General features: G+C 35.2%; 1 protein-coding gene across 1 annotated transcript; it reads right to left on the bottom strand.

Moving 5' to 3' along the window:
* Nucleotides 1-9,507: 9,507 nt before the first annotated feature.
* On the bottom strand, nucleotides 9,508-14,697 carry LOC131428393 (leucine-rich repeat transmembrane neuronal protein 2). Its single transcript, XM_058592319.1, has 6 exons — nucleotides 14,373-14,697; nucleotides 14,102-14,204; nucleotides 13,808-14,041; nucleotides 10,804-11,053; nucleotides 10,250-10,738; nucleotides 9,508-10,186 (listed from the first exon to the last, which is right to left on the bottom strand). Exons 1-6 carry the CDS (start codon nucleotides 14,525-14,527, stop codon nucleotides 9,672-9,674), a joined length of 1,746 nt encoding a protein of 581 aa, XP_058448302.1. The 5' UTR covers nucleotides 14,528-14,697; the 3' UTR covers nucleotides 9,508-9,671.
* Nucleotides 14,698-22,924: the final 8,227 nt, after the last annotated feature.

Below are 22,924 nucleotides of genomic sequence, written 5' to 3'. Positions count from 1 at the left end.
ATAAAAAAAGGTAAAAAAACGGAGAACGTTTATATTCCTTCTTTAATTGCTTCGGAACACAACACACCAAGTAGCAACGCAACGAACTTCCGTTTGTGAGATCAGATCGATATTTTATCGTAATGCAATATTCCGTGAAAAGTTCTCTGCCCCACAAACTTTCTTCCAATGTGATCACTTTGTGTAGAAAAACTGCAATAAACAGCCCACTCCCTATATTTAAGCCTGTAACCAGTTTGATTTGTCAGATCAATGTAATCACAATACAGACATGCTCAAAAAGTCTGTCACAGTCAAACATAACAACTGTCAAAGTATTGACTGTCGGCAGTCAAACTTGACTGTTGCAGTCATTTAACTGTGAATAGTGTAATCACATTGCCAGACCAAATATAAACTGCAGAAAAATTACTTGTCTGTGGCAGATAAACTGTGACAGATAAACTGGCTAGTCTGATCGTAGCTTTAGTTACATTTGATCAAAGCAAACCTGTCAGAGTGAATGTGATGCGAAAACAGTACATTGCATTGACTCGCTTCGCTTCGGTCCGCGTTTCGCGCTCACTCTGACATCAACCTAAGAGTAAGCAGTTAAAAGTTTAGTATATTCTGTTTGAATCTGCGATATCTCGGTGTGAAACAATTATTTTTTAGGTTTGATGAGCTACTAATCGTGTTGTTGTTTCAAATAACTGAGATTCTTCTGCGTGTAGTTTCTGGTTTGCATTACGAATTGACAACACCAGAAGACGCAGTCTTTGGTTTTGTACTGAATTTTTTGGTTTTGAGCGTGAAATTTTAGATTATTTGCTAAGTTTGGGGAAGGGCTTCTTTTCGTTGACCGTTGACATTCGTTAAATTCCTCATATTCTCACATAGAATTGTTATGAAATCATTTCCAAATTTATTGTGCATGTTCTGAAAATCGTGCTCCCAACCGTATTTTTCAGTCTCATAAAATTTCTGTATACAAAACCCGCAGTGACAACAACAAAAGAAATTATCTTCAGCCGTTACACTTCTATATTTGACAGTAGTTTATTAGCTTATAAACAAAAACGAACGAGAATATTTTTATGACCTATGTAATAACATTCTATTTACTGTTAATATAGAATGTAAGAAAAGTTCCGGCTTTTTTTTTATTTTTATTTTTATTTTTTTTTTTATTTTTTTTTTAAATAACTATTTATTGGAATATGAGTTAAAATTAAATTATTAGGATTTAAATTGGGTGTTCAGCCACAAGTGGTGACTTTTCAGCCCTGTTATATATATATATATATATATATATATATATATATATATATATATATATATATATATATATATATATATATATATATATATATATATATATATATATATATATATATATATATATATATATATATATATATATATATATATATATATATATATATATATGGTTTGGTTATTACCATGAAGACATCATTTGCTTCCGCAATTCTGAGATTTTTGTGTAGGGAAAATTCTAAACCTACTTGTATTGTGTAATGGGGAAAAGGAACTTATATACTAACTTACTAACTAATACAGAGAGCGAATCGATTCAATTGAAGATTGCATCGATTTTTGTCGGAATTTGCTTATAATATTATGTGACATTACATCTAATGGTTCTATATTTGTGAGTCTGTGTAACTCATTTGTACTGAACCAGGGAGGACGCTTCAGAATCATTTTCAGAATTTTATTCTGAGTCCTTTGAAGCGTTTTCTTCCTGGTGGAACAACAGCTTGACCAAATTGGTACCGCATAAAGCATGGCTGGTCTGAAAATTTGTTTATAAATTAACAATTTGTTTTTAGACAGAGCTTAGAATTTCTGTTTATAAGAGGATATAAACATTTAATATATTTATTACACTTTGCCTGGATTCCTTCAATGTGATCCTTGAAAGTGAGTTTTTTGTCATACGTTAAACCTAAGTATTTAGCTTGATCAGACCATGTCAATTCCAAGCCATTCAATTTGAGAATGTGATTATTGTTTGGTTTAAGAAAAGAAGCTCTTGGCTTGTGAGGAAAGATAATTAATTGCGTTTTTGCTGCATTTGGTTTAATTTTCCATTTTGACATATAATCACTGAAAATATTTAAACTTCTTTGTAGGCGACTGCAGATCACTCTTAGATTTCTACCTGTGGCTAACAGACTTGTGTCGTCACAGAATAGCGATTTCTGACAACCAACGGGTAGATTTAGAAGATCAGAAGTGATAATATTATACAAGATTGGAGCTACACTCGAACCCTGCGGAACACCGGCTCGTAGGGTAGCAATTCAGATTTACAATTCTGATAGCTAACCTGAAGAGTACGATCAGTCAAATAATTTTGAATCATTTTGATCAAATAAATAGGAAACTGGAAATCAGACATTTTTGCTATTAAACCTTTGTGCCAAACACTGTCGAATGCTTTTTCTATGTCTAGAAGAGCAACTCCAGTGGATAACCCAGAAGATTTATTTGATTTTATCATGTTCGTTACTCTGACAAGTTGATGAGTAGTTGAATGTTCATGACGAAATCCAAACTGCTCTGGTAAAAAAAATTGAATTCTCATTTATATGAGTCATCATTCTCAACAAGATAATTTTTTCAAAAAGTTTACTGATAGAAGAAAGTAAGCTAATTGGGCGATAACTTGATGTTTCTGCTGGGTTTTTATCAGGTTTTAGGATAGGAATTACTTTAGCGTTTTTTCATCTTTTTGGGAAGTAAGCTAATGAAAAACACTTGTTGAAAATTTTAACCAGGTGTCTCAAGGCAACATCGGGAAGATTTTTAATAAGAATATTAAAAATTCCATCATTACCAGCAGCCTTCATGTTTTTGAGTTTCCTAATAATTGATTTAATTTCATCAAAATTCGTCTCAATAATGTCATCTTGTGATAACACTTGGGTTGAAATATGATCATATTTCAGTGAGACTACATTTTCAATAGGACTCACAACGTTCAAATTAAAATTGTGGACATTCTCGAACTGCTGAGCAAGTTTTTGAGCTTTTTCACCATTTGTAAGAAGTATTTGATTTCCTTCCTTGAGAGCAGGAATTGGTTTCTGAGGTTTCTTAAGAACCTTAGAAAGTTTCCAGAAAGGTTTAGAATATGGTTTAATTTGTTCAACTTCTTTAGCGAAATTTTCATTTCGCAAAAGAGTAAATCTATGTTTAATTTCTTTTTGTAAATCCTTAACTTTGTTTTTCATAGCAGGATCACGAGAACGTTGATATTGTCGTCGACGAACATTCTTCAACCGAATGAGCAGTTGAAGATTGTCATCGATGATAGGAGAATTTAATTTAGTTTGAGCTTTGGGAACTGAAAGATTTCTAGCTTCGATAATATAATGATTCAAATTATCAATTGCTGTGTCGATGTCCGCAGAATTTTCTAAAATAGTTTCATGATCCACATGATTTTCAATGTGAGATCTGTAATCCAACCAATTAGCTCTATGATAGTTGAAAATAGAACTAATTGGATTAATTATAGCTTCGTTGGAAAGTCTGAATGTTACTGGAAGATGATCTGAGTCAAAGTCAGCATGAGTAATCGGTTCACTACAAATGTGACTTTGATCTGTTAGAACCAGATCAATTGTAGACGGGTTTTTCACGGAAGAGAAACAAGTAGGATTACTGGGATGAAGAACTGTGAAGTAACCAGCTGAGAGTTGATTATGAAGTATTTTACCATTACTGTTATTTTGCCTACAATTCCACTGGACATGCTTAGCATTTAAGTCACCATCTTGTAAGTTTTTGCAAATCGCCTTTAAAGAAATTTAATTGTTCGCCGGTGCATTGGAATGGCAAATATGCTCCAGCGATGAAATAAATTCCATGAATGGTTTCAACTTCGATTCCCAAGCTTTCAATAACTTTAGTGTTGAAAGAAGGTAAAATTCGATGTTTAATTTGCCGTTGGACAAAAATGGCAACTCCACCACCCATTCCAGTAAACCTGTCAAATCGATAATTTTACATTTGGTTTAAGAAAAGTTTCTGTCACAATGGCAATATGAATGTTGTGAACTTTGAGAAAATTATAAAATTCATCTTCACTCGATTTCAAAGATCGAGCATTCCAATTTAAAATATTCAAATAATTATTTAACATCACTGTTAAATTTTAAATTCATTATAATATTATTTGCAAATTTCCATCCGATTTGAAATGCTTCAAAAAGTGATGAAGTCGAATTCATTTGGATGATCATTTGAAAAAGTTGATCTTGTAGGTAGATCATTTTATTTTCAGTTATATCGCCTAAATCGACTTCATTTAAAGAAGCGAATGGCATTGAAGGAATATTTGTAGGTAGACTGCCATTAGAAGAAGATGATTTGGCCGGTCTACCTATTAATAAATTGTTTTCGTTAGAAGAAGAACTGCAAGGCGGTCCTGTGTTTTGATTATTTACATTAGAAGAAATAGGTGATAGATTTCTACCTAATATACCAGCATAACTGACATTAGAAGAAGATGATGACGAGGTCGATCTACCTGTCAATAAATTGTTTTCGTTAGAAGACGAATTGGCAGGCCTACCTGTTTTTTGTTTCGAAGAAATCAGTGCCTTAGAAGAATTAGGCGTGCCATTTGTAACGGTTTTTTGATTTTCAGGTATGTTCTGTAAATTTAAGGTCATTGATTTAACTTGTTGTCGAAGCGAACGAGCGTTTAAAATTTTTTCCCTGACAGGACATTTCAAATAATTGGATTTATGATTTCCATTGCAATTTGAACATGAAAATTTATCAGTGGTTTCATTCATTGGACAAACGTCTTTCGAATGCGATTTACCACAATTCAAACACCGTATATCCATATGACAATTTTTGGTTCCATGACCGAAGCCTTGGCAACGACGACATTGTGTTAAGTTTGCAATACGATTATGCCGTTTATAATGTCCCCAATGAATTTTAATGTGGGAAATGAAACGTACTTTTTCTAAAGTTTTCAAATTGTTTACATCACTTCGATTGAAGTGTATTAGGTAAAGTTCATGGGAAATTCCAGAGCGTGGTTTAGAAGTACCATTCGCTCTTTTTTCCATAAGTATTACTTGGGAAGGGGCAAAACCAAGCAATTCTTTTAGTTCATTTTTAATTTCATCAATACTTTGATCATTTGATAATCCTTTCAAGACAGCCTTGAAGGGTCTGTCTGATTTTATATCATATGAATAAAATTTATGAAGTTTCTCGGACAAATATCGAATAAGACGTTCGTAATCTTCCAATCCATCCACCAAGACTCGACATTCTCCTCTTCGTCCGATTTGAAATGAGACTTTTACTTCCGGGATCAAAGTAGAAAGCTCAGTACGGAATGCTTTGAAGTCGGAAATCATCACCGTCACTGGTGGCATAGATTGATGTTTCTTCCCAGAACGACAAGCGTCCATTTTGGGAATTTTTGAAGAATTTTCTTCTATGTCGCTACAATCGGATTCAGGAAGAATCTCGTAAATATTGTTAGACGGCATAGGATCAACGGAAGGGAAATCCGTCCGTTGTCTTTTATTTTTACATTCAGATTCTATAAGATCGTGAATGTTATTAGAAAAATGTTGAATAACGGATTGTGATTTATTCCGTATTGAATTATTTTTAGCCTTAGGCTTGTTGCCTTTCCGGTTGGACGCAGGCATTTTTGAAATTAATGAAATTTTAAATTAAATTAACTAGGCTAAATTAGTCTTCGATTAGACTCCTAGCAGACCCTGTCAGCTTGGAGCGAAGTCAATCTTCAGTTCAGCAACGCCATCGCACGGCATCACATTCAACATATCATGTCAATTGTATGGGTGTGCAACCCTGCTATTTTGGCGCGCACGAATTTGACATTTTTCCCCCCTACTTCTATGTATAGGATTCGATGCGGGCTCGTCTGGGGGCGACATGCTCGCAAAAAAGGATGTTGCCAATGATTTGTTCGGGAAATGTGAGAGCTGGATATCTTGTTAATATGATGTCTTTGCTCCTAGCTAGCCTTAAAAAAGGCTGATTAATTTCTTAGTCACTCTAATATCACTTAGTCACTCTAATATCACTCTTTGTATCACTTAGTTAGTGATTCAGGTAGCCTTGAAAAAGACTGAAGCCTTGAATCAATGAAACTCTAGGTAGCCAGAAAAAAATTCCAGGAGCCAAGAGCTATACGCGTGCGGTGCGAACGACTGTTCAACACCGACTGAAAGTTCCGGCTTAATAACCCACAATATTGATGAGGTAAAATATATCTAAAAGGAATTTACAGTGGTACTAAACTCAAGCACAGAAATATGGTCAACATAATCACATGTTTGTAAACAAAAAGAACTTAATTTTTTCGATGAATTCAATATCATATATCTAGATGTCGTATTTTATGTTGTTATATAAAAAAACAAAGAAATTCATCAACCATACAATGAGTACTTAGTGACACTCTATTTGATCGAGTAATCTTCTGAGATGTGTTTAGCACATTCCTGGATAGTTAAATTTACCAGAATAGTCCAGGGATTGAGGAAGGTTCGATTCTCACATCTAAAAGATTCTGCTCGTTTTTGCAAAGAAGAATGATCTAACCTTTTCCAATATGTCTTTCAATTTTTTAATTAATCTAAATTAATGATAACTATACGTCATAACGAAATCTTTTCTTTTGTTTTCATTTTCCCAATTTCAAATATTTGGGGCAAACTCCCGATGATTTTTTTCTGTCTGATTTCTTTAGAAATTTTTGACCTGTTGAACCCCCCAATTTTAAAATTCATTTTAACTAATTTAATTAATCGATAATCACATCAAGAATTTTGAGGTAGTAGAAAAATGTGTGTCTTTTTTACCTATTTTTATATATATAAAAAATAGGTATAGAATTCGCTCAAACTTTCGAAAATTTTTCCGAGGCCCGGAGGGCCGAATGACATATACCAATCGATTCAGCTCGACGAACTGAGCAAATGTCTGTGTGTGTGTGTGTGTGTGTGTGTATGTGTGTGTGTCCGTATGTCTGTTGTCAACTAAGAGGTCGAGATCTCAGAGATGGCTGGACCGATTTTCATCAAACTAGTCGCAATTGAAAGGTCTCCCCGTCACCCAAAACGCTATTGAATGGTTTTGAGATCGGATGTTTACTTTTTGAGTTATACAAAGTTTTATGTCAAAATTTTCAGTTTTTTGACAGTATCTGTCACAATTGACCTTGAAAAAAGATTGTTAAAATCCGTCCATTTTTAATGGAGATATCGAAATTTTTCTGTAAGCGACTTTTCCCCCTATTCCAGCAGTAGGAGTTTTGAGCGCTGTATGACAAAGAAATGCTTGGGAGCAACGGAAAACACGATTTTTTATACTGTTACATACTATTGTTTCTAGGAACCAAAAGGATTGTGTACAGCATTCTTTTTCATGACATTTAGCCTCGGACCGATTTTGGCACGGCTCGTTTTTGGCAACATAATCGTTCGAATATGACATATATAAACCAGATGATGGCAGAATTTTTTTTAATTATTTTGTTTCAAACTACTTACAGCAATAAATGCTGGAACAACATAACATCCATATACCATTCGAATCAGTTCGTCGAGATCAGCAAATGCGTGTGTGACAAATAACTTCAATTAATTTTCTCGGAAAATTTCTTTTCTACAAATTCAGATTCATACGAAAAGTCGTATGCTCCCAAACAAAGTTCCTGCATTATGTTTGGTTCCGACCTCTGGTTTCGGAACTACAGGATGATATGTGAAACGAAATCAAAATTGTGTAACTCATTTTTCTTGAAGATGGCTGAACTGATCTAAGATGCAAATGAAATCTAAGAATCATCTAAGATTCAAATGAAAAGTTTCAAAGTTCTATAAAACATCTTGCTTTTCAGTCAGATCCAACTTCCGGTTTCGAGGATTGTATAAAAATGTCTATTCCACATAATTTAATCAGGTTTATCGGGTTAGCAGATTTGGATAGTCGATAAAAAAATTAACTTTTTTCAGTTTTAGTGGTATTCAGTTGTCGATCAGAAGGCACCTAAAAATTTAATTCGTGCTATGATTTCTCAAAGATGTCTTAACTGATTTTCAAATGTTTTGAAACAAATGTAAAGTGTACAGCTACTCAGGTGAATTTATTTGACTTCGGCCATACCGCTTTTAGAATTCCGGTTCCAGTATAAAATCGTTTCTCAAAGCTCAATCGTTTTCTCAAAAAAAGCCTAATCAAATTTCAGAAACAAAAATTTTAATTAAAACAAACTTATATACAAAAATTAATTATTTTATCCAATTATGACTTCCGGTTCTCGAATTACATGATGATGAATTTTTAAAATTCAAACCGATATAGAAGATGACAATCCCGAAAAGCTTCAAAGTTGAACTCAAAACTGTTGTAATTTATTCGTCATATGGCCATACGAATCGGTTTGGGTTATGCTGGTTCCTGAATACCGGCTCTGGAAGTACCTTAAATTACCGTAAACTCTAGAGTGGAACTTACATATCATGGCATGTTTAATCGATTATCACACTTCTAGATTCAAATTCGATCCGATTTGCAGTTTCGACATTACAGAGTAATGAGTGATTAAAATCTCAAATTGTCGCTTAAAACGAGGGTCATTAAAATAATGTCATGAAAACTTAAACACCGAAGAATATTCATGCAAAAAACATGCGGATTGATAAAATAGGTATCATCTCACTGCTAGGTGGATTAAACACGTTTTTTAAATGATATTTTATTCAGGCCTATTTGCGTACAAGCTTTACGTGGCCGAATTAGCCGATTTTTTAAATAAAGAATTTTTTGAAGTGGATCTCGTTGTCACTCTTTTTCTAGGAGGAGAAGAGCTTCCATTTCCTTCCTGCGAGGGTTGAGGGGCACTTTGTTCGTGGCTCGTCTGGTCATCCATTGCCTCATCGGTTGTATTGCTGTTGGTGTCCGTCTTCGTTTCGTTTTCCTTGTTGTTCGTAGTCTTGAGCTCCGTACTGCGACATATTCTCCCGAACGAACTTATCGGTGGCCTGCAGGGGAAGGTCATGCACGCGTACTTCTATGGCATTGTTCACCATGTCCACAGCAAGTGCATCGCTTTCACGTTTAAACATAATGTACACACAGTTAGACGCCTTGTTGAATCGAATCTCACTTACATTATTAGTGTCTATAGATGCATTCTTTCTTTAAGTAAGATTTCAATTTTATTTGCTGCTGGTCTAACTTTGCAACGCTTGAAATCTATACACATTGAATTCGGTCTTGTAGGCCTAGTTTCAGGCTTTGTTAAATCGTATTTGACTATTCCGTACACTCTATTGTTCACTGACGTATTGTCTTTGTTTCTGTTGTTTCAACCGTAAACGATTTTCAACTGTGTCGGGTGAGATGCGAGCACGAACTGTGAAATGTGTGTCTTTGAACTCAACTTTTCAAGGTCGTGGAAATTCGAAGGATTTTAAAGAAAACCATGAATTTATTCGGCTGTTTAAATACACTTTGGTATAATTAAGGAATATATTTCCATTGTACAAAAACTGTAATTATTCATTAGGCTATTACATATCTACTATTTCAGTCGTTATTCAATAAATAATATACAAGTAAAATTCAAAACAGTATCGACTACGTTGTAAAAATCAATTCGATTGTTTGTTGCAATCAACGTATGGCGGCGGTGGCGTTTCGCGTAAAACCATGCGGTTAACGGATGCCGCTGTGTTGCAAATGGGAACTACTTCATAGCTAGCCCTAGAAGACTCGGGTCTTCGTAGTTCATCGATGCCGTAGTAATTGTTCCACACAGCCATAACAGACGACTGCCGGCTTTCGTTGTGGCTATCTAGCATTTGTTCCCGGTCTTGGTTTTCCTCGTTCTCACGCATGGATTCCCAAACGAAACTGGAACTGGTTGGTGCAGGAGATGCATTGGGTGAACTGCGTATCTGAATGGGTGGTATATAACGGTTCTGTAGGTTGGTAATCTGGGAATTGTTGCGAACAAAACGTGGTCGCCTTTTGGAAAAAAGATTAACCAGAAATTGACGGGTGTTTTCGTGATTTCTATAAATTTGGCTCTGCTCTCGTGATGAAAGATGGCTGACAGGATGTCCGCTTGGACTATCTGCTACGCGCTGGTCATTCAGACGAGTATCTGTGAAAAATTGAAAAACTGTTAAGACGATGACCTAATTTAGATATTCAAGTATTGACCTACGTTCAAACAAATTTCTTTTGCGGAATTCTCTTCTAAGTTCCTGTACTGTTTTGGTCCTTGGACTGCTATCATTGTTGCTATTTTTGCAACACTTTTCTATTAAACACATCACCGAATAGGTGGCAAAAAATCCAAACAACGCTCCGATAAATATTCCGCAAAGTAGCAAAGTGGTTGCTAGTCGACTGATATGTTTAGTGTTTATGTTCAATCCATTGTGTGACTTTAATTCCGCGTAGGCGTAATATAACTCGTTGAAGCGGTTTTGGCACTCGACAAAGTCTTCACAAGTCTTGCGGCTGTTCGAATCTTGATCTTCATTATAAGCGCAAGATTTCTCCTTTAGCGATGACCAATAATCGGTTGTTTGTGTTGTAAGTCCCCATAACTTGTCGATTGGAACTTCATGACGATTATTTTTGCCTTCTCGTAAACTGGGATCCATTTCCATTTTCTCGAACATTGCTTTTGACTTGTACGGGTTGATGACTGAAATTGTATAATGCTCAAATTTAGAAAATGTAGTAAATTAGTAACGTTTCCAGAGGTCATACAGCAATTATCGATCTGAATAGAAGCGATTCGTTTCTTCATCCAATTGATTGTACCGCGCATCGTAGAACTATCGCACTGCCATCGGTTTTCGTGCAGATTGATGCTCCTGAGTTTCTTTAGATGAATGAATGGTTCTTTGGACAGTGTGATCATAAGATTCTCCGAAAGGTCTATCGTTCGCAAACTTGGCATGTAGAGGAACAAACTTTCATACAGTTGAGGAATTTTGCAGTCGCTCATGTGAAGATACTGTGGATTAGATTCGATGAAGATTAGTTAGTCTGGGTAAATTAGTGGGAGATAGCTACGAGTTGTAGGAAAACTTTTTCATTGAATTTTATGTAACAAGGTTCCTGAATTGTGTTTGGATCCGATTTCTGGTTCCGCAACTACAGGATGATATGTGAAACGAAATTAAAATTGTGTAACCCATTTTTCTCGCAGATGATTGAACCGATCTAAGATTCAAATGAAATCTAAGAATAATCTAAGATTCAAATGAAAAGTTCTAAGATCCTATAAAACATCTTGCTTTTCAGTCAGATCCAACTTCCGGTTTAGGGGATACAGGGTGATTAATATAAAAATGTCTAATTAGATATATTAATCAGGTTTATCGGGTTAGCAAATTTGGATAGTCGATAGCCAAATAAACTTATTTTAGTTTTAGTGGTATTCAGATTTTGTTTCAGAAGGTACCCAGAAATTTAATTCGCACTACGATTTCTCAAAGATGTCTACATTGATTTTCAATCATTTTGAAACAAATGTAAACTATACAGCCAAGGGTGGCAAAAACTCGCTCATAAGATTCGATTGTTTCTATTAATCAGCTCACCTCATGATTTACGATGCAATCCGTAAAATGATGGTAAAGATGAAACTTATCGCTGATCTAAGCAAACACACTCACCTATACAGAGCACCGCTGACATCAAATTATGATAGTATTGATGGTTCTCAGTTTTGATTTCATAGCATTTAACTCTCATTCCTAGTTTTAAAAAGTGAGTAGGGTAACAGAGGTATTTTGGCCACTTCATATATTTGGCCCACCTATCAAACTTTATCGATTTCATCGGATTTTATCGATGTTAAGTAACTCATTTTGCATCAATTTGAAGCTAATCACATTAAATTACCTATTGCGGAAGGGGTTTTTAAAGATATTACAACATTTGGTGGATATTTTTATAAAGTGGGCCAAAATAAAATCAATCCTAAAGTGGGCCAAAATACCTCTGTTACCCTACTGAGTTTGGCATCACCGTACCGAGCTACACCGGTGGGTGTATGCCTAAACCACAGAGCTGCCAACACGACCCAGCTTTTCGGTTTTGTTTTTGCTGGTACTCAAAACGAGCACGTGCATTAATGTACGAAAACAAAAGTCGAATCGTAGCGTGATGTTCCGTAGCGATTGAATTTCATGTCTCGAGCTAAACACAACTGGCTACTAAAACCGAATGCGTTTTCCAGCATGTCTTGAGAATTGGATTGAAATGGCATCGATTCGAACGTTGGCCGCCCATGGTAAATCTGTTGGATGGGGAATACAAGCGAGACAGTGTCACAAGAATCTGATTCAATGTGTTGATGTACAAACAAAGATAAATAATAAAGACATGTACGTGCTTATAAATAATTTTAAAAAATGTGGTTCGTTCCCGGTACCTTCTGAAATGACCGCACTCACCGCTTGGTGGAGCGCGAGATTAACTGCATTGTTATCATTTCAATCAAAGTGTGCCATAAAATCTCAATATATACAAATGAGCTACCGAATCGAAAGGGTTCTCACGGTTTGACATTTGCATTATGAATGTATGATGGGAACTCAGCAGTGCAACCAATGTATCACCATTGATGCCAGTTTCACGGAGGACCGTAGATGTGCGCCAAAAAAAGATCGTGACTGTCATGTCTGGAAATTCGTTTGTGGTACAAACACATCAAATCACAACTCACAAATCGTCTCTCAATGGGTTCTAATATTTGATGTGCACTCAGCGCTCATCTGCTGATTGCTTGACACTACGATGTTGAGACGATGTTTTCTCTACACAAATCGTTAACAGTTACTCAACTCGCTCAGCGATGCTTCTGAAACCGATTTGCAGGTGAGCTGAACTCGGTGATGATGAAGTACGGAGTTGATTATTGCCAGCCCTGTATACAGCTACTCAGGTGAATTTGTCTGACTTCGGCTACACCGAATTTCGAATTCCAGTTCCAGTATCGAATCGTTTCTCAAAGCTCAATCGTTTTCTCAAAAAAGCCATATCGAATTTCAGAAACAAAAGTTCAAATTAAAATAAAAACAATTTTATTTAATTCTGACTTCCGATTCTGGAATTGTAGGGTGATGAATTTTTAAAATTCAAAGCGATATAGAAGATAGCAATCCCGAAAAGCTTAAAAGTTGAACTCAAAAATATTGCAATTTATTCGTCATATGGCCATATGAATCGGTTTGGGTTAAGCTGGTTCCTGAATACCGGTTTTGGAAGTACCGTAAATAATGGCGAAAAACTCTATTCCATTCGATCATGGTTTCATTTTTTTTGCATTCATTAAGTTTTCTTACGACTTGGCGGCCTACTGTATTTGTTCTTCATTTTTGTGTGAAACTTCATAGTCCGGTTTAGCCCCGCGGTTTCTGAAATATTAGATTTTGGGTTGGATACTTCATCGCGACTTGGTATAAAAATGCTTTTTTCCAAGTCCCAAATTGGAAACTATAGCTGAAGGTTGTAGCTACACAACTGTATAGATAAATTGGGTAAAAACCTAGATATACTTGATGGTTTTTCAATTTACAAGTAATGGCTGGTTTTACCCCGGTTTCCCCGGTAACATAATATAATAATCTAACTTTAGCCTACAAAAAACTAATTTCAAATTTGCACGATTTTTTTCTGAATATTAAAAAATGTCTATAATGTATAGAAATATTCCAAGTATTGAATTTAAAAAAAAACTTAAAAAACGATCAAAAATTACCATTATTGAGGAGCTTTTCAACAGGGGTCGATTTTCCAGTGCGATAAAATTGTTGTTCGATAAGTTTAAGTCTGTTAACTTTTCATTGTGTTCGAATAGATCCTCATGCACCTTTTCGAGTCGATTATGGGAAAGATCTAAGACTTCTAGCTTTGGCAGACCGGCAAAGGCATTTAATGAAATGGTGTTAATCGAATTATCCGATAGAAATAGTTTGACCAAGTTGCTGTATTCCTGGAAAAAGAACACTCATTTAGTTTTTTTTTTGTTAATAATCATATTTATCTTTTATACCATCAAACTATCATCTTCCACAGTCGATATTTTATTGATGCTTAAATCCAGTATTTCCACACTAGCTGGTACATCGGTGTATGTGTTGATAAGGTTTTCTTGGCTGAAATGAAGAGTTGCATCAATTTTATCACTCTCAAATTGATTCGTGCTGATAAGAAAAACAAAACTATTTTCCCAAAGTGAATCAAAAATTATATACTTGTTTTGCGAAAGGCATTTCACAATATTGTATAAATGAAATATTCGTTATTTTTTCTTAAAATTATACCTGCAATCCGCACGTTTGAGTCCTTCGATAATATCACAGGTGCACATTTTTGGACACACCTCAGTTCGTCCATTGTGATTCGTTATGACACTTCCTTCAATTAATAATATGTAACTTAATAACACTATGCCTATTACTACAAATTTGGAATCCATATCGTTTGTTAATTAATTGTTGTCGCTAAATTTATTTCGTGAATCGTTCTCCTATTTTTCAATCACATTTTCACTTTACTACTAAACATGTGTCTCTTCTGCAAGTGCTAATTTTCAAATGATTATTCTTTATTAGGAAATTCGCTCGATGGAACTGAATTCTGCTTTATCTTCAGCAAAATGCGAATGTGTGTATCGTGAGATACCGATAAGATAGCAAAACTTGGGTAGTGTGATATACTATGCAGTTGAATAAAAAGAAAAGTTTACCTACTGATAACAATACGAACGGACTGCAGAAAGCTTACCACTTGACCATACAATGAAAAGTAGTGGCAGTGTGAATTCCAGTATCTACCTGCAGTTGTTGGCACTGCGTATGAATAATAAAGTATGAATAATCACACTTGGTATCAACAAATGTAAGTTGTGCTTGAACATGAACATTCATATTCGTACGTCATGAATGGTACTAGTGATGCTACTAACTTCCAAAAATTATTGATAAGCTTCAAAGCTTTCTGGACAGAAAAACTTGATCAAAAATTCTTTCTTAGTCTATTGTCAGTCGAACTCGTGTTGGCTGCGTTTAGAAGGGTACTTTATGAAGAAAATTTATTTCACTGTTTTCGACAATTATTCAGATAAATCACATGTTTTTAGATTTAAACGACGTGTTAAGTATCAGTTTGGTAGAATACTTACTGCATACGAATGTGAAATGAAATTATGCTTGTTTTTGTGTAGTATTACACTACTTAAACGACATCGATAGTTTTGTAATATTACATCGAAATCACTGCACATCACTCACTTCGTGTGGAAACTGACAAGTGCGAATACACACACTAAACAAGTGTGGAAGAATTTCAACGTCCGTGCAAGCGGGATTGTCACCGATATGTGCGAATCCATTCGAGCCCCGACCTGGAAGGAATCTTAGTGTCAGTAGGATCCATAGTACTGCAATGATTCTGTACGCTAAGAATCGGCTGCGAAATCTGTTGAAACAGAAAGGCCAAATTCCACGGAAGGAATGTAATGCCAAGACTTTGCTTTGCTATGTGCGAATCCATTCGTGTAATTGGAAGACATACAGAACATTAGTTTTATAACTTATGTTGTATAGTCGTAGTAATAGTAGAAATTTTATGATCAAGTCAAAGTTTGAGCAGATAACGACCTAATTTGGGTAGCTTATAAATGAGCTCGACAATGATTGATTTCTCCTAAATAATAGGTAAAAATGATTTTCTGTGTAGGGAATGGTTTCGACGTTTCAAGAATGGAGTTTTCAGCGTTGAAGCCAGGCCTCGCTCTGGACAACAACAAAAATTCGAAGAGAAACAATTGGAGGCATTACTCGATGAAGATCCGAGTCAAACGCAGGAGGAGCTTGCAGTATCATTGGAAGTGACTTAACAAGCAGTTTTTGTACGATTAAAATCTATGGGAAAGATTCAAAAACAAAGCGGGTGCCTTATGAACTGAAACCGAGAGACTTTATAAGGCGAATAGCTAATTCAAACAAAACAAAGTAAGGGTTTTCACATCGAATTGTTACTGGGGATGATAAATGGGTATTCTATGATATCTCCAAAAAGAAAAAATACTATTCTATGCCCGGTCAATTGTTGCCATCGATATCAACATCAACACCTAAGCCGAATATTCATGGTTCAATGATCATGCATCCGGTGGGAGCAAAAGGGTGTTGTGTACTATGAACGACTACACCGAAGAAAATAAACTTGATAATTTCATAAGTTGTGACTTATGAACCAGAACAATTTTGATTTCATTGAAGACTTATGCATTTAGTAAGCACGCATATGAACTTTATAAGCATGACTTATGAAATTCATATCAAAGACATATGCATTACTTGAAACACAATTTATGATTTTTACAACAGTCTATCTTGTGAAAATGTCATTCCTTATAAGAACAGTCAAACCATAAAAATGGAAAACGAAGACACCGTTGTTTTGTTTCGAAACTTTGTGCAAAGCGAACCATGTGAAGCGTGCAAAACACTTTTTTCATAATTCGAAATTACAATTGATAGAGTTGATTGCCTGTGGAGATGGAGAACTAAATTCGTTAGCTTCAAAATATCCAGCTCTTTCAGAAATTGTTTGGAATTGGATTGCGGATTGAAAGAAAAGAAATGTAAGTCTCTATTAATTATTTTATTTCATGATAGTAACACCTTGTTTATGCATGACAGAGCAATTAGAAAATGTTGCGTTTGTGGAGGAAGATAACATCCAGAAATCGGACTCGTTTTTACATGACTTAAATATATCCTTTGGCACTGGATAGATTTCTAAATAATCGCAATATGCAGAAATTCATCATTTGCTATCCACGAAATAGGAAATCATTATCTATTCAGACAAAATGAAGATTTTTTTGTAGTAGGTAGGTGCGGTTTTTGTAAACAAATAAACAATGAGAAGAATAAATTCTGTATCATGAAAATTTGAAGTGTTTTTCAGTTGTACATATATTCACCAAGGAAATCAGTATCAATCGTTATGAAAACCATAAGATAGTAGCGATGAATTTCATAAGTAGGGGTTATGCAATATGTAAATAAATATTAATCATAAGTAAATCAATCATAATAATAATCATAAGTCTACCTAACGAACTTCATAAGTATGATTTATGAAATCCATAAGTAGAGCAATGAAAATATTTTTCTGAAGATCATAAGATTGACTTATGATTTCCATATGGGAAACTTGCAGCGAAATATCATAAGTGTTTCTTATGGATTTCAATAGCTTTGTTGCGTCCGTGTACAACCAGGCGATCCCGATCAGATGCACATAACAAAATTATAACACAAGTATATCAACAGTTGATATGTATAACAATTTGTGTTATTTTGAGATATTTAACAATATGCAAACAGTCGAAAGTTCAAACTTATGATAATAATATAATAGCAAAATCATTATTTTCGTTTACATGACTTATGATAACGTTCATTAATTGAAAAAATGAGTTCTTCTGTTGATTTATATCGAAATATAATGATCAGAATTTCGAAAAACTAAAGCAAGACACCAGATTACTAAATAAATTATTCATTTAATAAAAAAATCATTCAACAATTTTGGATTGAAGCGATGCTAAAAGTTGGCTGTGATATAGTTTTTCTGTGTTAAATTTGCTATTTAATTCATTACAACTATTGTTATAAATTCCTGCCTTCGGACTTCTGTAGTTATATCAAATTCAATAATAATTGTGATACAAAAAAATTTCAAAATCTGTTACGATTTTGTTCCCGCTAGAGCCTTTTTTGTTATTTTAACAGCTTACCAGCCAGAAATATCTCAAGATTTTTTTCAAAATATTTCTGAAATAAATTACTCCAGTTGTTATAATTCTGTTATTTCCATCTGATAGGGTACAGGGTTATTAGTGTAAAAATTTCACATAAATTTATCGGGTACACAGATTTTGAGAGTCGATAACCAAATAAACTTATTTCAGTTTTAACGGTATTCGGTTTTCGATCCCGGAAGATATAAAAAAAATATGTTGAACGCACTAGGACTTATCTGAGATTTCGAATCTAATGGAAAGGTTAACAATCTACTAGGCGAATTTGACTGACTTCGACTACACCGATTTTCGAATTCCGTTTCCGAAGGGAATAGAGAAGCTAAAAGAAGGCCAAAACGAATTTAATGAACCAAAAATTAATGGTCCCATACAAAATTGGTGGATTTGATCCGGTTAATAGTGTGGTATCCTGAATTATGTGATATCCACATTGAGTATGATTGGGTTAGCGTGTAGCAGTGGGTGACAGTGCGGGAGAACGGTGGCTTGCATTGAGTCAGAGGCCGCGAACGAGTGTCTGGAATATAAGTGGATATCCGCGGAAAGGAGAATATCACATTAGCGATCCTGCCATGATAAACTGAACTGGAGAATCTTAAATTCATTTTCATCGTAAGTACACTGATAAAAATTTGCACGATCGATTCATATGTAAACAGCACTTCAATTTAATGTGCTTTTTCATTTCAATACATGACCAAAGCGATTTGTTTCAAGATTTCATGTGCAAATTCACTAATTTGCGAGATTAGATTTTTTTCACTTAGCTTTGATGTGTTTTTCCTTTAGATGTGATGTGTTTTGCTATTGAATCGAACTACATGTGCTAAACACTTCATTTTCTAGTGGGAATGAATACAGCACAAATGTATGTGCAAAACACTTGAATCGGTTAACTCTGTTTCAATTGAAATCCATGTGAAAAAATATGTGACATTCACAAGAAATGCATACAGAATCTAGAGGTAACGATATATCTGATCGTTTTTAAGTGCATTTCATAAAAACGTAGTTGAAATCATAACTAAATATCAACAGTTTTTACACTCATTTTATGAGTAAAGTGTTTATTTTCATGAATTTCATGTGTTCTACAAGCAGTGATAGATCGAATGCTTTGCACATGATGCTAGCGTGCAAATTATTTTCAGTGTATGATTAAGACGATTTACAAACGACGAGAAAACCGGAAAAAAAGAAAGAACGATGGTAAGCTTTTTTTTCAAGTGTTGCCAGAAGTGCGCAATGAGTAAGCCAAGTTCAGCTCATGGCAAATAAAATCAAAAATAATCAGCAAAAAAAAAAAAAAAACGATAAGAGGTGCCCTGGAATAAGCAAATAACCAACATGGAGTACATTGCATCGAGTAAAGCTCATGGTCAATGTTGAATAGTAAACAAAAAAAAACAGATTGTTGCGTCGGGTTAAGCCCATGGCCAACATAAAGTTCATTGAACCGAGTTTAGCTCATGGTCAATATTAAAAGAAAAAAAAAATAACTGTTGCGTCGGGTTAAGCCCATGGCTAACATAAAGTTCATTGAACCGAGTTTAGTTCATGGTCAATATTAAAAAAAGAATAACTGTTGCGTCGGGTTAAGCCCATGACCAACATGAAGTATATTGCACCGAGTTAAGCTCATGGTCAATATTGAATAATTATAAGAGAAACTGTTGCGTCGGGTAGAGCCCATGGCCAACATGCAGTTCATTGCACCGAGTTAAACTCATGGTCAATATTGGAAAATTCAAATCACAAAGAATTGAGTTCAACTCAGAGTTCAGAAACGTGCGAAACAGGACAAAAGCCAAAAAACTGTTAACACTGCTTTCTAAAACATATGGTTTATTGAAATGTGAACGAGATAGAGTAGCAGCTGATGTCCTTTGGATAACTTTCGGTACCGAAAAACACACATGTTTATTCCGTATACAAAGAAAGTAGTATAAACTGCTTCCGTATACGTTACATACACGTAAAATTTATAAATTGATTAGAATATGGCAACAGAGGCATTTTGTGCAAGAGTGATTTGGTTTTCGAAGCATGGCCGTGCTGGTGTTCAGTTATATACGAGGTCTGTTCAAAAAGTTCCCGGAATTTTTTTTATTGTGCGCGTCTGGAGAGTCCGGTGGTCAAAATTTTGTTTTATTGTGTTGGTACATATGTCCCTAATGTATGGTGAAATTTTCAGCTGTATTCATTGTTTACATTCTGTCTTGTAGCGGCTGGTGTAGACGTGTTTTTTTGAGCTCGGCGATTTTTGTTAGTTTAAACAATGGAAGCATTGAAGAATTTGTATTAAATTTTGCGTGAAAAATGAAATAAAGTGTAACCAAGTGTGCGAAATGTTACAGAGAGCCTACGGTGAGTCTGCTATGAAAAAAACAAGTGTTTACGAGTGGTATAAGCGTTTCCAAGATGGCCGCGAAGACGTTGAAGACGACGACGCTCCATTCGACCCAGCACGTCAATAATCGATGAAAATGTGGGAAAAAATGATTATGGATGATCGCCGAATCACTATTAGAGAAGTTGCTGATGAAGTTGGCATATCAGTTGGCTCATGCCATCATATTTTTTCAAATGTTTTGGGCATGAAACGAGTGGCAGCAAAATTCGTTCCAAAACTGCTGAATTTTGATCAAAAAAAACAAACGCATTACCTTCGCTCAGGAGCTGTTAAACGACGTCAACGACGATCCAAATTTACTTGAAAGGGTCATAACTGGTGATGAAACATGGGTGTACGGTTATGATGTCGAAACAAAAGCACAATCGTCCACGTGGAAGCACCCAACGTCACCAAGGCAAAAATCGCCGAGCTAAAAAAAAAACACGTCTACACCAGCCACTACAAGACAGAATGTAAACAATGAATACAGCTGAAAATTTCACCATACATTATGGACATATGTACCAACACAATAAAAAAAATTTTGACCGCCGGACTCTCCAGACGCGCGCAATTAAAAAATTCCGGGAACTTTTTGAACAGACCTCGTATGTCTAGCGTTATGAAGTGCTTGAGGAATTAAGTAACGTGTGCGAACGAAAGAGTTTTACCCGCTGCTATTCGCACTCGTTCTTATGTTTGGTGCAATTTATCGAGAGGAGCGCATAACGGTTGCTGTTTTCATTCGAAGCTTCTAGAGCATTTACATAAGCTGTTTGTGCGCGGTGGTGCCATTTTCATATATATTATGGACAACCATAGATTCTGTAATCCAATATGCTACACATATTTTGTGCCACATATCGCATATTTTTTTCTATTGAAGAGTTTGCAACTTATTACAGAGAGCGTACACAAGAATAAATATAATTTGGGTTCTGAAGTGTCGAGTTTTTCTGCAGAAATTTTTTAATTTCTTTTTCTGGTAAAGCAGAAAAGGGTTGAAAGATTGAAGTATAAATGGAGGCAGATGTTGAAGACTGGCATTGACAGCTTAAAAGACAGATAACCGCGGTTAGCCTCAATCAAAACCAGGGTTAGGTCTCTGTAGGTAGACTACAAATATATCTCGGTAATTACAATTGTAAATAACTGATATTTATTAATTCTGTTGTTGATGGGGAGGATGTGGTATCCTGAATTATGTGATATCCACATTGAGTATGATTGGGTTAGCGTGTAGCAGTGGGTGACAGTGCGGGAGAACGGTGGCTTGCGTTGAGTCAGAGGCCGCGAACGAGTGTCTGGAAAATAAGTGGATATCCGCGGAAAGGAGAATATCACAAATAGTTTTAAATTTCAAACCGTTATAGAAGATGACACTACTAAAAATGAATTTGATTCATGGACATGCGAACTATTTTGTGTGATGCTGGTCTCTGAGTACCGTTTCTGGAAGTACCATAAATAATGACAGAAACTTTAAAGGGGAACTCGTTGCTATATCTCATGGAATGCTTAATCGATTGTCACACGTTTAGATTGAAAGGAATAATTTAAAGGTTGATACAATTTCTATCTTCGATTCGTGTTGCAGTTCCAAAATTTTAATTACAATTCATTTAAAACGACGGTCATTGAAATAATGTCATGAAAACTAAACACAACGAAGTATATTCACGCGAAAAACACATGCTGATTGATAAAAAAAAGGTATCATCTCACTGCTAGGTGGGTTAAGCACGTTTTAATTTAATGAGCAGTTTTTTCAAGAATACCACATTAATATAGCTGAGAATACATGCCACATGAGAAAAGGCATAATCACACCACTAGGTAGATTGAAACAGTTTTTTTTTTGTTTCGTCGCTTCAAGTAACGGTATAAAATCTCTAACCACAAATAACAGATGTATAGGCACGAACTAAATTTTTCAAAATCCTGTGTAAATTTCAAATTTGCTATACGTTGGAAACACAAAACACTAAATCCTCTTGCCTGTTATAGAAATATTCCAACTACAACAATGTTAACACTTGTCACACGATTTCCCTAATTGTTAAAGCCAACTTTTTCCCATGTCTCATAAATCACACGAGAATTCGATCGTAATGAAACAAATATAAACTTTCATTTTAACCTACAGCAAACCAAAAATCTAGCGTGAAGTGAATGTTGCATCCAAAATTGTATCTCATGGGAAAGCGGCACCCAAATCGTGGCCCCACCCTCGTGTCGATCGTGGTGACATCTGCAAGTGTTCGCCATGCAGATTGAGCAAATTTTACACACAGTTTATAAGTGAGCCTGTATATCTGTTTTTTTGTGCTCTAAAACTCTTCACCCTGTAATTTCGGAACCGGAAGTCGGATCTGGATGAAATTCAGGTATTCCGCATGGGACCAAAAAACCATTTGAACCTAAATTTGTGAAAATTGGTGAAGCAATCTTCGAGAAAACCTAGTGATATTATTTGACCCATGCACACATACACGCACGGACAATATATGAAGTGAGTTTCTTTCTGGATTTTTTGACTGCTATTTTTGGTACTTCCTGAGCTGGCAACCAGTATAATCGATCTTGGTTCGTTTGGTCATCAACTAACATCATTGAAACAATTTATGAAGCAAATTTAG

The sequence above is a fragment of the Malaya genurostris genome, chromosome 2, assembly GCF_030247185.1.
Source record: "Malaya genurostris strain Urasoe2022 chromosome 2, Malgen_1.1, whole genome shotgun sequence".
NCBI classification, from domain to species: domain Eukaryota; kingdom Metazoa; phylum Arthropoda; class Insecta; order Diptera; family Culicidae; genus Malaya; species Malaya genurostris.
This window is presented reverse-complemented; position numbering and strand designations above follow the sequence as displayed.